We start from the raw sequence: 14,140 nt of genomic DNA, 5'->3' as shown, positions 1-14,140 counted from the left end.
TACAGTTTATTGTTTTTTATTTAAAAGATCCAATATTACAGTGTAAGTAATCATCCTGGTCTATAGGTGGCAGTGGTGAGCGAGAGTGTTTGTTGTAGCTCCAACAAAAGAACTGTGGCGAAATTGCCTGCGTGATTTTAGTAGATCTGAATAATATGTGCTACGCCGCTTGTAGTCGTGCAATCTCCGGTTAATGCTTTATAGCTCAGCAAAATCTGCAAGCGCAGTGAAAAAAACAAAAACGCTCATTGGAGAACTGAGCGTGTCCTGTCTGCCTGCTCCGGTAGTGGCTACGTGTAATTCTCGGGGAAAATGGCAGATAGAAAAAATAATAATGCTCCAAACACCAGTGCAAATTTACTATTCAGCGCCGCTCCAGAGTTTAACTTCAATTTGCCTTTCATGCCAGTGAGTCAGGCCACTGGTCCGGCGGTGCTGTCAGGAGGTGAGACGAGATGCCGACTGAGGAAATATCCAAACATTTGCGGGTTCGTTAGCAAGCTAAGCTAGTTAGCAGATTGGGTTCCCGTATCGCTATCGGGGCTTACTGAGTGTAAAAGTAACAGAAAGAGAAAGAAACCTTGTCCGAGTAGGGAAGCGTTTATCAGGCGTAAGGTTAGGCTAACTGACAGCGATGTGTTGTGGTCAGACTGGCAGCTGTGTGATGTTTTATTTTGCACGTATGTTTCAGGGTCACAGGCAAAACAGTGTTCTGAGTTAAATGGAAAGATAACGTCCTGTTACAGGGATTTAATGATGCGACATTCTGCTGAACAAGCGCCTGATAAACATGTTTCCTCTTTTTATACTTTAAGGACTAAACAGTAGAAAGCTACAGCTCTGAGCACATATTCTCTATCTCTGTGATTTAATGTGTGTCAGATGTTTTTGCATAGATACTAAAACATGTGTTACACTTTTATTCTCCATGTCGGTGTGCAGTAGATGACTCCACTGATGTTGGAGAAGAAGACAGCTTTGTAGGTCAGACATCTGGGAATGGACATGCCCCGTCTACATTCAGCTACTTCTCCAGTCCCATAACCAGTACTGACCCATTTGCATCAATAGGGCATTCTCCATGCCCCCCGCCAGTGCTGTCTGCAGCCCCGACCACAACGGGACACGTTTCTGTTCCCAGCAGTGTCAGCATGATTCCACCACAACCCCCACCTGCCAGCTCACAAATGAACCCTTCTCCTTCGATGTTTGGTAGTGCAGTTTACCAGAGCCCCATGGGGCGTCACACTCCTCCCCCTACCACAATGACCCCACCGCCTCCCCAGATGCAGCCGCAGAGCCACAACCCGTACAGACACACCCCCACCAGCAGCAGAGCTAGTCCTTATATTCCAGCTCCGGAAATCATGCCGCCAACACACACGCCACAGCAGAATCCCTACTTGGTCAGCTCGCCACCGCAAACGTTCCCCCCATCAGGACCCATGTATACAAAGGTGAGTGTCACACCGGTGTTGTTGATCAAAGGGTTTATTAACTTATTTGGGAAGTTAAATCACATCTTTCTCTCTTCAGCCTCCTCCCACGCAGATTCAGGGCCCTCCACCTCCACTTCCAGCCACCACAGCTGGAGCCGTCGTTCCTGCTGTTCCCATGATGCCGTACAACTACAACGTCTATGAGCCAGTTCAGCCTCACTGGTTCTACTGCAAGCAGGTGGAGTCAAAAAGCGTCTGGCTTCCTTTCAGTATCTTTGACTCCCTTCAGCTTGAGGAGACGTACAACTCTGGTACGACAAGACACGTGCAAATTTGTCTTCCTGAGAATCTAATTTTGACCTGAACTGCACAGTGAAGTTTTTTTTGTTTTTTTTTTCTTCATTCTTTCAGTTCAACCAGATCCAGAAAGTGTGATCATACGCACAGACGGAGGGAGGTATGACGTGCAGCTTTATGACCGCATGCGGACTGCAGTGTACTGGGAGGAGGAGCCTACAGAGGTCCGACGCTGCACCTGGTTCTACAAAGGAGATACAGATAGTCGCTTTATTCCTTACTCTGAGGAGTTCAGCGATAAGCTCGAGGTTTGTCTCAAAAATACTGTTTTTTATACCCTCTGCATTGTTCTTTATTGATTTAGTTTAGGCTGCACTGTTGTAAAAGGAAATTATAATATTGTATTATTGCATCATCTCTAGGCTGAATATAAGAAAGCTGTGTCTACCAACCAGTGGCACCGCAGGCTGGAGTTCCCATCAGGGGAAACCATTGTGATGCACAACCCAAAGGTAAACCCCTGTTTGATTAATGTGCTGTAGCGGTCTGATGATGTAATTAGCTTTATAGTTCACGAGCATTGATCTGTTTGCCTTTGTAGGTCATAGTGCAGTTTCAGCCCTCCTGCGTACCAGATGAGTGGGGCACAACTCAGGACGGGCAGACCAGACCCAGAGTGGTGAAGAGAGGAATCGATGATGACCACGATGAAGTGCCTGATGGTAGACAAGTTCCGCTGTGCTCAAAATAATTTGCTCTAAGTGTAAACACAGTTTGTATCATCCACTAAGTGTAATTTTAGGAAATGAAAAGTATGATAAGGTATTCCAGAGGCATTAGAAGGACTTTTTGATAGCTGGTTGGGTGCTAGGTGAAGTATAATGCAGCCTCATTCTGACTGTAGTTCACATTTTATGCACATATTTAAGATTAGAGACATCTCTTTCCAGGTGAGCTCTCAACGGTGGATCATCTTGTGTTCATGGTTCATGGAATTGGCCCCGTGTGTGACTTGAGATTTCGGAGCATGATTGAGTGTGGTGAGTAATGAAGTAATGAGCAGTCACACTGCAGTCGTGTAACGATGTGTACAAAGGAAACGTTAAAAATGCTGTTTTGTCGTGCTTTCAGTGGACGACTTCCGTAATGTGTCGCTGAAGCTGCTGCAGAGCCATTTTAAGAAATCGCTGGATGAACACGCTATCAGCAGAGTGGAGTTTCTGCCCGTGCAGTGGCACACGGCTCTACATGGAGATGCCACAGGGGTGGACAGGTGAGGGGGACAAGGGTTTAACACCAAAGAGGCCTGACACACATGTGGTGATATTATAAATAGCTCCTGACTGGATGGAAACACTGGACTTACTCTCTTATTTTAAATTGACATTGTTTGTCACCTGTAAGTCCTTCATCATTACTCAGAGATGGGTAAACAGAACATTTATTGGACACTGTCATTATATGCCGGAGACAATTGGTGCCTCAGTTCACCAGACATCCTTGCAGGACCTTAACAGACTTATTTCTTGTTCATCTTTGCAGGAGGATAAAGAAGATCACTTTGCCCAGCACCGGGCGTTTACGTCACTTTACCAACGAGACCTTGTTAGATGTGCTTTTCTACAACAGTCCCACTTACTGCCAGACCATCATGGACACTGTTGCTCAGGAGATTAACCGACTCTATGCCCTGTTCATGGAGAGGAACCCGGACTTCAGAGGAGCAGTGTCAGTGGCAGGACACAGCTTAGGTAATAAACATGTTTAATCAGCTTCTAACCTTTCTGTTTTTTCCACCATCACTTAATTTTTCTCCTTGCAGGTTCTTTGATTCTCTTTGACCTGCTTTCAAATCAGAAGAATGCCTCACCTGGAGGGGCCATGCCAACCATGCCCGCTGCTAACGGAGAAGTCAGACAGGTCACGCCCTGACTAATTTAAATAAATTACAATATACTGTAAAAATAAAACAAACACCGTGCTCTTTTCCGTTTATTTGTAAATGAGTTGAATATTTTCAGAATAAAGGTTCGGTATGTAATTGTAAATTTTGCTTCTCATATCAGGTGACGGCCCCTGTTGCACAGGAAAATAGTGCCGTCACCCCTCCAGCTGTGGAGGAGCAGCCCAAAGAAGACGGGGAGGAGTTTGAGGATCTTGCTGCTATGCTGGAACATCTGGGCCTGTCTGAATACAAGAGTACCTTTGATGAGGAGAAGATTGACATTGAATCTTTTGTAAGAACACAGTCCACCTTTTAGGAGCTGAGATATGTTTTAGAAGTATAAGAAATCTAGTTATAAATGTAAACTGTATAAGGTCATTTGAGAACATCGGGGGTTTTATGCAATATAATGTAATTCATCTTATTCTGACCCTTTTATATTCTCTTAGCTTATGTGCACAATTGAGGACCTGAAGGAGATGGGTATCCCACTTGGTCCCAGAAAAAAAATTGCCAAATTTGTGAAAGAAAGAGTGAATAAGCAGGTAAGTTTGTCTGCTGAGTATCTGCGAGGCTTGCAAAATTGTGATTATGGACCCGCCCCACTCATGGTTTCATGTTCACAGGCTGCATGCCAGGCAGCTCAGGAGAACAAAAAAGAGGTCAAAGAGGTCACTCAGACTGCAGCACCTCCACCAGCAGCTGAAGTTCCCTCTGATCCGACTGTGAAGAAGCTTCCAGTGGGCAGCACAGTCTCCTCTGTCCATGTGGACTACAATTACTTTGAAGTTGGAACGGGGCAGGTAAACACATCTGTCTTTCAGCAACAATGAGCTGCTATTCTGAAGCAGAGCTGACATTTAATAAACTTTTTGCAGGTGTCTGTCATCTACCACACTCTGGACTTTGAGCCTGTGAATTTCTTTGCCTTGGGTTCTCCAATCGGCATGTTCCTGACTGTACGAGGACTTGAGAATATCGAAGAGACGTACCAGCTGCCCACATGCAAGGGATTCTTCAATATTTATCATCCAGTATGTGTTTGTGTATTTATAGCTATTTGTAACATGTTTTATTGTCTCTGGGTCAGATTTGTACAGTATTCTGGTGTGCACAGGCATTTCATTCACTAGACTAATGTCTTTTAGCTGGATCCAGTGGCTTACAGGATTGAGCCTATGATAATGCCAGACCTGGACTTGAAGCCTGTTTTGATCCCACATCACAAAGGACGGAAGAGGCTTCATCTTGGTATGGACCCAAACACTCAGAGCAGAGCTGTCATTGTTGTAGTCACATATGAGATTAAGTTTCAAGCAAAAGGAACAAAAAATAATAATCAGGTTTTAACTGTGAATGCTGACAGATACAGAGTTAGTTACTGAGCCTAAGCTAAACTGTTCAGTATTTTTGGCCTCTCTGCCGCTTAAGGGTGGAGCGTCCCAATATCTGCAGTTATACAGCACAAAGACTCTATTCTTGCACTTCAATTGCCATGAAGCAACGTAGTGGCAAATAAAACTGATTCGTTTTTTCCTTGGCTGTGCAGAAAAACATTAAGGTGACAGCAAAATAAAGTTTCTCGTGGTGGTTGCTTTTTTTTTTTTTTTTAAAGTGTATGTAGGTTTCATTGGTTGTGCGGAAATGGGCTTAGGTGTGATTCTGTGTGTTTCAGAGCTAAAGGAGTCTCTCACCAGGATGGGCTCTGACCTGAAGCAGGGTTTCATCAGCTCCCTGAGGACTGCCTGGCAGACCCTCAACGACTTTGCTCGTGCTCACACCTCGAATGCCCAACTTCAGGCCCAGCTGGCCATCGTGGCCAATCAGATCGAAGAGGAGGAGAAGCAACAAGTGCACGAAGGTGAGTGCGGCTCACTTGTGAGTCTTTGTTTGACTATTTTCTGTACTGTTAGATCAACCGTTTTGATCTGGTTTGTCACAGAGCATAAGATTCCAGACAACCCTGAGCTTCAAAAAGAAGACGACGAGTCTCAGGTGAAGATCGGGATGTTAAACGGAGGAAATCGCATCGACTACGTCCTGCAGGAGAAGCCCATTGAGAGTTTCAACGAGTATTTGTTTGCCCTCCAGAGTCACCTCTGCTACTGGTACAAGCAATCTCATATTAAAGACCTGTTTGTAGTTGCAATTTGAATGGAAACTTGAGTATTAAGCAGCTGAATGACACAGACTGAAAACTAAGTCCATGTTTTTTGGTATCAATTAATAATTTAAATATTTACTATGTGCAAAAATAACAGGTTTGGTGGTTTCAGCCTCTCAAATATGTGATCCTTAATAATTTACCAAGTCCTCATATTATTTTGGTTTCATTAAAAAAAAAAAAAAAAAAAAAAAAAAAAAGACTTCTGCAGTATAGATTTTTTTTTTTTTTATTCATTGTTGATTTTTAGGCCCTTTCCTCACAGTACATTCTTACCTCGTTTCCATCAGTACCTTTTTAGCTCGACTTGATTCAACTTAGTTTTGATAGTTTTTCATTAGGTGGTAGTACCTGGTACTGGGTGGGTATTACCTTCTTTAGTACGTGCTCGGCCGGCGTTCCAAGTGATCACAGTTAATCCGAAAATGTGAAATCAGACTGCATGCCACCAATAGGCCAGACGATGGTGTCACTCGATGAGTCATGAGAGTGACTCCTTCACAAAAATCCAAACCACCATTTTTGAAACCTGGCAACGAGAAAAATACCCCACTGTGGTCCCAGAGTCTGACAAAAAGCTTTAATGACCCACGTGGAGGTGGTACTCAATTGTAATGGAAAACGACTGCAACAGAATCGAGTTGAGTCGAGTAGGTACTAGTGGAAAAGAGGCGTATAAAAACTGCACATATAAATGATGGTGAGTGACGTCTGAAGTCCTTTAAGCTGCTTCGGTGACTGTCTGAAACCTGTGTATTAACACTTGTGTTGTTTTGTAGGCAATCTGAAGACACGGCTCTGCTCATTCTCAAAGAGATCTACAAGACCATGGGGATCCATCCAGAACAGATGGCTCATTAATACACAGAGTACACCTGTCTGCTTTGGTCCCATTTAGTTTCATGTATTACTTCTTCACTGGGATTTTGATTATTTTTCCTTTTTTTTTTTTATTGATGTAGTTTATTATATACAGATGAATAATACAATTGTATTACGCCATTTGTCTTAAATTAAGAAACATACAAATGAGCTCGTTGATTCAAAGAAACTTGACAAGTTTGATATTACATTTTTATAGTATAAATTATAGAAATGGGGGGAGGGGTCAAGTTTCCCAAGAACATGTATCAGCAGATCGAATACTAACAGCAGAAAGGAAGGAGCAGAAGCAAATGCAGCCTTCTGTAAGTTTTATTTCATGGCAAGACTCAAAATAAATCATCACCTTGCTCAAGTGTTTCGTTTGGATTGTGTACTGCTGATGTTGTTCTCCTGCAGGGTAAGGAGAGACTCGAAGACTATCTACAGAAAGCTGGAATATTTGCAAAAACATTAATAATAAAATAATTACAGTACCAGATGAGACCTGCTTCCTCTGTGAGGGAGAAAAAGCACTTCTTGCCTGCACTATGTAATCTTTAGACAGCTGTCCTCATTAAAATTACCCCTGTAACCTATGAACTGTTCAGCTGTAACATTATGTGGAATAAAAACCAGCAGCTGTGAATACGGCTCATAGTACTGTCTGCATGTAGGCACATATTTAACTCACATGTATGAAACAATGGAATATTAGAAAAATATTTACAAGCATGACTGTAACATTCAATCCCAGTCAAGAAGTGGGAATCGTAGTGCTGGGAATGACGCTCATTGTTATCTATACAATAATACTGGTCCACATACACCTGATATTGTAGCGTTGCATGCAGTAAGCAGATCTTTGCTCAAGTCCTTGAACCATTTGATCAACATGCTTTTCAGGTGAACTCTTTACTTGGAAACAATCAGCAATAAATGAATGATAACAGCGACTCACTGTCACAAAACACAAGTTCCCTTTTTTTTTTTAAAAACCCATACTGCCCCTCTCACAGAACTTCTAATAGAAACAGAATATTATGGCTCCATATACTACTGCCAAAATACTGAGTGAAAGATTATAAAGTGTTTGAGGATCAGCTGAAACTTTTGGCTTCTTTTGTTCACTATGAGAAAGTGCAACATCTTTACAGTTGTCAATAAATTATGCAACTTGTTATCCTTTAATGTGTCTTTAGTTTGATTTAAAAAGCCTGTCCAAACACGCAACAGCTGCCAGAAATCATCTGAATGAGCTGAAATCTTTCTGAAGTCATATTTGGCTGTAAAAGGTGCTAAAGAGGCTGGCTGCAGGTCAGGTGCTGTGTTTGAAGCAGGCAGGGTGGCTTAATGAGAAGTTGTCAAGTTCAAAGTTAGAAAGCGCATGCCTATTGATTTGATTTCATGTAACATATTGTCAACCTAAATCCACGAGATACGTACCTGTTGTTCTTCCCTCAGCAAGTTAAGTATTGCTAATTATGCGTCAGCTCTTCAGTAACACTTGTTGCCACGTTGTGAACTTTCACATTGACTAATGTTCATTTTTGTACATTCATTTGTCTACAGCTGTGCGGTGAAATGCAGAAGGATCCGTGTAAACATGTCTTCGCTCTAGTGCCTTAACGATATCAGCACCATGCAGTCTTAATGTAGAAATGATGCTGGGTACGCAGAGGCTCGCTCAGTCCTCTGTTTTGCTCTGTGTCTTGAAGGCCTGCTTGCGTAGGTGAGCCTCGATCTCCTCGCGGAAAACCAGCATCCCCAGGTGAGAGTGGGAGGCCTCGTTCATCGCTTTGGACTGGATGCACATGCGGTACTGCTCCGGCGTCAGCTCGTCCGCGCACTGCTTCTCGTGCCACAGGTGGAACAGACCCGACACAGGCGTGCGGATCACTATCATGTCACTCCGCAGATACTTCCTGTACAAGTGGACGTCTTCCACCCCCCAACCTTTGACTTCAAGATCAAAACCACCTGCGGGGATACGACCCATTTAAAACATGTTACGCACAACTGTCGCGTCTAATAAAACAAATGATTGGTGCTTACCGATATTTAGAAAGTCGGAGCGATACTGGCATGTCATTCCAAATCCAAAGTCTCTCCAGAATCCAGCATCCTTTTTATGAATCTATTTGAAAACAGATAGTCATCTCTGACACACAGGTCACCACCAAACCAGCTTTCTAACACGTTGGTCAGAATGGGAACCTTTACACTTCTTACCAGCTGGAGTTCAACAGGTGGAGCCAGCTCCAAATTTCCGTAGACAATGGCAGGATTGTACAAACTAAACACGACAGGATAGAAGACTTTCTTGTCTGTAAAACAGAACAAGCAAATTAACCTTTGGCTGAGAGCAAGAGCACTAAAAGAGTATAATGAATGTGAGCCAATTAAACCTACTTGGAGCAGCGTGGAGACGACAGGTGTTAAGGAACTCGAGTGTAAAATGGATGTCCACATCACAAAAAAACATTAAGACGTCGCCTTTCTTCCATGCGTGAGCTCCGATATCCAAACCTCGACCTCGGGAAAACTCCTCGTCCACTGGGATGAGAGTGTAGTTGGAGAAGCTCTCCTCCCTGTAAAACAAAACGCCTGATTTTTAACAAATGCCTCATATGACATATTAACAAGCCTATTAAAAGGTCTTTCTGTTCAATAGACTCACCTCGACATTTTTTCCAGAGATGACGTCACCTCCTGTAGACCTTCCTGCCCAAAATAAACCACCGTGAGATGTACCCTTCTGTCATGCTGTATGCACACCTCCCTAAAAACACATGCATTTTTCAAATGGATTACAAGGACACACAAGGCTGCAGTGCTTTCCACAACAATGGTGGAAACAAAAGCCAACACGTCTAATGAAGGCCAAGGGTGCTGGCTCATGTTTAGTGGAGAGGGATGGATTTAAGATTCATTCTCACCTGAAGTTTTGCAAGAACTGTGAGAAAGTTTCTGCTCTGCCCGCTAGTGGCACAATGATGTTAATAATCATTCCTGATGTTTCCACAGATGTGCTCCTGACTTTCATTAAGGGCCCAAAAGGCCTGAAGAGTGTGACGTGGCGGAAACTGCTGGAATCCTCTTTGGCAAAGAAGAGCTCGTAAAGTGTCCCTTTGTCTCGCTCTGTCCGGTACAGCCCTGCCAAAAGAAGACAATCTGAAAAACACTGAGACAGGCTGAGAAAACGTACCAGTTATCCACTAAGTGGCACTAAATGCCAAATTCAAGGAAAATTTCTGTTTGGCACTACTGCTGCGCATGACTAACGCGCAAACACAGACACGTAGCATAAACTTTTGTCCCCATCCTTGCTATGCAAAGGCACACCACAGTCTTAATCTGACTAGCTCTGACCCCTGCAGTTTTGTCAAACCTTAACTATCTCATGTAATCTCCTAACCACAACTCTGACCAAGCAATATACACTAGCCAAGGAGCAGGAGTCATGGAGGGTCATTGCAGCTGAGAGTGCAGCTTATGAACTTTCAAATGTATTTTACGTTTGACGCATCACTTTTGAGGTCAAGCTTGTTCTGTCTGAACTTGAATCGGACCTTTGCCGATTGTGACATTTTGGCACAATATCAATGTTTAAAGTAACAATTTGGCTGATTTTGTTTTGTTGTTTATCGTTTTCCTGGAATAAGGGGAAAATAAAGAAATATTCTAAAAGAAAATAAAAGATGTGCTTTAATTTTGACTCGTTTTTTCCAAAGGTAGCTGCAAGGTCAGGGACCATCGTCACTAACTTCTGATGCACACCCAGTCACTTTGTTCTACAAGCGAGCCTGAAATATAACAGAAAGCATCAAGTTCAGAAAAGAGCTTCAAAGGCTTTCAGAGGGTAAAGAGTTAAAGTCTTGCAGCTCACACAATTTGAACATTTAACCAGTGCAACATTTATATTCCTAAATACAGACTGTTCACAAAATCTGATAACTGTCATATGCCAACATCAATCAATAGGCAATATTGGCCAGTGTTCATCAGATAGTGTATATCAGTGCAACCCAGTGCTCCTTTGTCTAAATAAAATGTACTAACCAAATCAGATTTGGAACAAAGGCTCAGTTTATTATTCTGGATCGTTAAAAATAGATTTTCCTGGTGATTTTTTTTTTTCAACGAGTCTATTCACTGAGTGGAAACTGTTAATAAAAGGTTCATTTTGAACACTGGTTACAGTCATTGCCTCTTACTCTGTAATTTAACTGAGAGTCTCACCTTCAGTAAAGTGACCATCTGTGTAGGTTTGCCTCTGCATCGGCACATCATCCTCCACACCATCCTCCTCGTCAGGGTTGTTGATGATGTCTAGTGCGGCCTCAATGACCTCCACCAGCTCATCCCTGCGATCCTTGCGGACTGGTTTCTCCTCTGGGTGCCGCGTTAGCCCCATTTCCAGCTGGTACACCTTGGAAGAAGTAAAACTCTCAAACGGCACCAAGGCATACTCGCTTGGAAGGCGAGCTCCAGTGTTGACCTCAGCCTTGTCGATCTGAGAATGCAAGTACTCCAGCAAATCTCCAGGCTCTTGGTCTTTATCAGCCAGACCCGGAACTCCTGGAAGCTCTTTTTTCTCTTGGAGAACTTTCAACTTCTCGCTCATTTCCTGTAATTCCTGCTTAAGCTGGGCAATTTGCCGCTTCAGACTGGCAGCACGGTTCAGGTGGCGCTCCTCCTGTTCCTGGAGCAGGGCCTGGTAGTATTCTTTGCCATAGGTCTCCCCTGGTAAGATCAGGCTGACGTCTGCTGGTGGAGTGCACTCCAGCAGGTATGCAAACAGCAGCAACACCAGCAGCAGAAAAAGACCCAGGAAGAGCCAGCGGACCCGACCCTGAAGTGGCAATCCCCGCCTGGGCATCACGTTCTCATAAAAGCTATAGCTGACAAGCCTGCATTCCCTTCGCCCCGGACTGCTCACATTACTTAAAACAGGTTTCTGTACATCATCTTAGAGACATGGGTGTGTAGATCATTTTGGAATAAAGAGATCTTGTTCTTTGGCTCCAATGCATCAGTATTTCCACACATAGGTCCTGTATAAATCCACAAAACGATCAGCTGTTAAAAACACAAAAATCCACAATCAGAAAAAAGGCCACAATCCAGGATCCCAATACAGGGACTTTTAGATAAAAGCACTGATGACAAAACAGTAGATAATCATACAATGACATTTAATGTGTTACCTTTAAGCAACCTTTCAAATAAACCAACCTGCTATCTACAGTTTCCTTCAGTCAGTAAGTTTCTTTTGAACATTTATCCGACTTCTTCACTTCAAAGATTCCGTTTAAACCTGAGGAAGGAGGGACAGCAGGGATTAGCTACACCTGGACAGCTAACACACGCCAGCTAGCTCTCAGCCAAACAACAGCACACAAGGAAACTGGTGGGCGAGCTTCACAGCAAGCTAGCTACAAACTGACTTCCGGTGTAGCTCTTTCTCTTCAAAATAAATGCACGAGCTTTGTGCAAAGGGCTAGACCAAACACTCCAGATTCTGAGAGGTACCTTCTTGGAATGAAAGTGGACAAAACAAGTGAAACACACACAGCGTTCAAGGCCGATTTGTGATTATCTTTTTAATTACAGGCTTGGTAAATGTCACACAAGGCTCACCAGTCAAGAATCCCTGGTTAAAAAAAAAAAAAAGGCAGCCTTCAGGAGTTTCCACGCCTAATATCGTGTCAACCAGATACCATGTGCAGCAGGTTCTTGAAGGTCACACAGCTCCAAGCTTACACTTACAAAGTAACCCTGTTTTCAGGCTCTCACACCCAGATATAAATCAGTCTCTAGACAGCTATAATGAAATAGGGCTCTGAATCCAGCCAGAACTGGAACTGAGCTTGTGCTGATGTTTTAAAAGCCGTAGCTGTCAAAATACTTCTTTGTACATTTATTTCTTTAACCTTAATGCTTTCTTCTAAAATGAGATCTTGAATGTTTAACACCAAACACAGAAATATAAAATATTAATGATTCTTATTAACATTCTAAAAGGCAAAACGCAACTATGATATTAGTTTTACTACTCACACAAAGAATGTCTAACGCAAAACTGTTCTGCTGATGATGTGTGCTGATGAGAGTGCTTGTTCAACAGTTTGGAAGGTGTGTGTGTGTGTGTGTGTGTGTGTGTGTGGGGGGGGGGGGGGTGTTAAGTCAAGGACAAAGTAACACAAGACTGCCTGAAAAACAACAGAACCAAGTCATGCTAATAATGGGAGACTTTCAAACTCTAAGCTACTGGCATGGCGACAGAGAAAAGTTGGCTATATTTCCAGAAAAAAAAACTCTTAGCCTAAAACCTTTGATAATTAGATTTTTTTCCCTTGTGGCATATTTGCAAATTTCAGCACCTTTAATTATTTTTGAAATTTGCGACATTACAGGCAGCACATCCCCTTATTTCGAAAAAATTCGAACCGGACATGACTACAGTTCTGCTGCTAGCTTAGCGGTGTTCCGCGCTTCACTTCGCTTTCGGGTTTTTATTCTTACCCGTTAGAAAGCCTCTCTGTTACCCATAGTACTCTCCAAACGTTCACTCACCTAATCCCGGCTTTGTCCATTCCTGCCCCTCATTACAGCTGTCGCATTTTGTGTTAAACTAGCAGCAGTAGGTAGGTAGGTTGTGTTACAGAATGCCACGGAGCAAAGAGAAAAGAGTGGGTTGTAACCTACTTCCGGTTAAAATCTAACCAATCGGAGCGTGTCTAACGAGTGTCGTCATCAAGCACGCCGAACCTCCAGGTTCATAATATTGTTTATTCTTATTAAAATAACGACGTTATTATTATATTGTAGCTCTAAACGCATTATTGTTATTATTAGAACACATCGATGATTTTTTTTACTCTCATACACACTACCGCGTCTTCCAATAACGTAACAACGTTAATCTGTTGTTTTAAAAAAAGCTATATTTAACCTTCCCTCTAAGAGATTATTGTCTTTTCTTCCCGTTTCACTGTTCAGACCAAGAAAGCAAACCTCTTATCTCAGGTGATGAACTAGCTGACAGCTCTGGATTGAATTAGCACTGAAACATAATTTGTCTAATGTTCGAAAACAAGTGATATGATCTTAATGTGGTGCACAAAATAAGCCAGGAAATGTTCTCGTGGGATTCTGTTTATAGTCGTTATATTTTCATTTTCTTAATTATGAGAGAAGAAGACAGATGTTATCTGAAAGGCCAGAATCAGTGCGGAAAGTCTTAGTCTAAGAAACTATTTTAATAAAGAAACCATTTCCTTCTTTTTTCTGATTTAATCATATGATATTTCTGTACCGTGGGTCTAACCAGTCAGTATTATGTGTAGGTGTAAAAATGAAACCCTGATAAAGGAAGAGAAGTAAAGGGGGTGGTTTAATGTCACACACGCACACACACACACACATCGG

At 42.6% G+C, this 14,140-nt stretch overlaps 2 protein-coding genes across 6 annotated transcripts; one reads left to right on the top strand and one right to left on the bottom strand.

Annotated features, from left to right (window-relative positions):
• Window positions 1-148: 148 nt before the first annotated feature.
• sec23ip (SEC23 interacting protein) lies at window positions 149-7,895 on the top strand. 2 transcript variants are annotated; one of them, XM_086258490.1, is made up of 18 exons: window positions 149-445; window positions 946-1,457; window positions 1,537-1,750; window positions 1,851-2,044; window positions 2,159-2,248; window positions 2,338-2,458; window positions 2,687-2,776; window positions 2,868-3,009; window positions 3,279-3,487; window positions 3,559-3,656; window positions 3,803-3,973; window positions 4,131-4,226; window positions 4,308-4,484; window positions 4,560-4,715; window positions 4,830-4,932; window positions 5,357-5,542; window positions 5,624-5,789; window positions 6,625-7,895. In XM_086258490.1, exons 1-18 carry the CDS (start codon window positions 313-315, stop codon window positions 6,704-6,706), a joined length of 2,940 nt encoding a protein of 979 aa, XP_086114616.1. In that variant the 5' UTR covers window positions 149-312; the 3' UTR covers window positions 6,707-7,895. The 2 variants fall into 2 exon arrangements, with proteins under 2 accessions (XP_086114616.1, XP_086114615.1); XM_086258489.1 differs by having other exon boundaries at window positions 151-445; window positions 943-1,457.
• On the bottom strand, window positions 7,024-13,417 carry csgalnact2 (chondroitin sulfate N-acetylgalactosaminyltransferase 2). Of its 4 annotated transcripts, none has more exons than XM_086258493.1 (9): window positions 13,286-13,417; window positions 11,917-12,026; window positions 10,949-11,788; window positions 9,646-9,862; window positions 9,387-9,488; window positions 9,119-9,297; window positions 8,939-9,033; window positions 8,762-8,843; window positions 7,024-8,686 (listed from the first exon to the last, which is right to left on the bottom strand). In XM_086258493.1, the coding sequence occupies exons 3-9, from the start codon at window positions 11,586-11,588 to the stop codon at window positions 8,394-8,396; spliced, it is 1,608 nt and encodes a 535-aa protein (XP_086114619.1). In that variant the 5' UTR covers window positions 11,589-11,788; window positions 11,917-12,026; window positions 13,286-13,417; the 3' UTR covers window positions 7,024-8,393. The 4 variants fall into 4 exon arrangements, with proteins under 4 accessions (XP_086114619.1, XP_086114618.1, XP_086114620.1 ...); XM_086258492.1 differs by having other exon boundaries at window positions 11,945-12,026; XM_086258494.1 differs by having other exon boundaries at window positions 10,949-11,763; window positions 11,945-12,026.
• Between the last annotated feature and the right edge of the window lie 723 nt (window positions 13,418-14,140).

This window comes from Aulonocara sp. 'chitande type north' Nkhata Bay, linkage group LG13, assembly GCF_057382095.1.
Source record: "Aulonocara sp. 'chitande type north' Nkhata Bay isolate Kocher_YH1m ecotype deep benthic linkage group LG13, A_spYH_male_GT1.1, whole genome shotgun sequence".
Lineage (NCBI taxonomy): Eukaryota > Metazoa > Chordata > Actinopteri > Cichliformes > Cichlidae > Aulonocara > Aulonocara sp. 'chitande type north' Nkhata Bay.
The sequence above is the reverse complement of the archived record's forward strand: the minus strand, read 5'-3'. Positions and strand labels throughout refer to the sequence as shown.

What these genes read in the sequence shown, in the direction of transcription:
- sec23ip (XM_086258489.1), top strand. Translation starts at nt 313, where the DNA reads ATGGCAGATAGAAAAAATAATAATGCTCCAAACACCAGTGCAAATTTA. An exon ending in CCACGATGAAGTGCCTGATG is followed by an intron (nt 2,459 to 2,686) that starts GTAGACAAGTTC and finishes ATCTCTTTCCAG; the next exon opens with GTGAGCTCTCAACGGTGGAT. An exon ending in TCGGAGCATGATTGAGTGTG is followed by an intron (nt 2,777 to 2,867) that starts GTGAGTAATGAA and finishes TCGTGCTTTCAG; the next exon opens with TGGACGACTTCCGTAATGTG.
- csgalnact2 (XM_086258493.1), bottom strand. Translation starts at nt 11,588, where the DNA reads ATGCCCAGGCGGGGATTGCCACTTCAGGGTCGGGTCCGCTGGCTCTTC. An exon ending in TCTCTGGAAAAAATGTCGAG is followed by an intron (nt 9,298 to 9,386) that starts GTGAGTCTATTG and finishes TTTGTTTTACAG; the next exon opens with GGAGGAGAGCTTCTCCAACT. An exon ending in TCGTCTCCACGCTGCTCCAA is followed by an intron (nt 9,034 to 9,118) that starts GTAGGTTTAATT and finishes TCTGTTTTACAG; the next exon opens with ACAAGAAAGTCTTCTATCCT.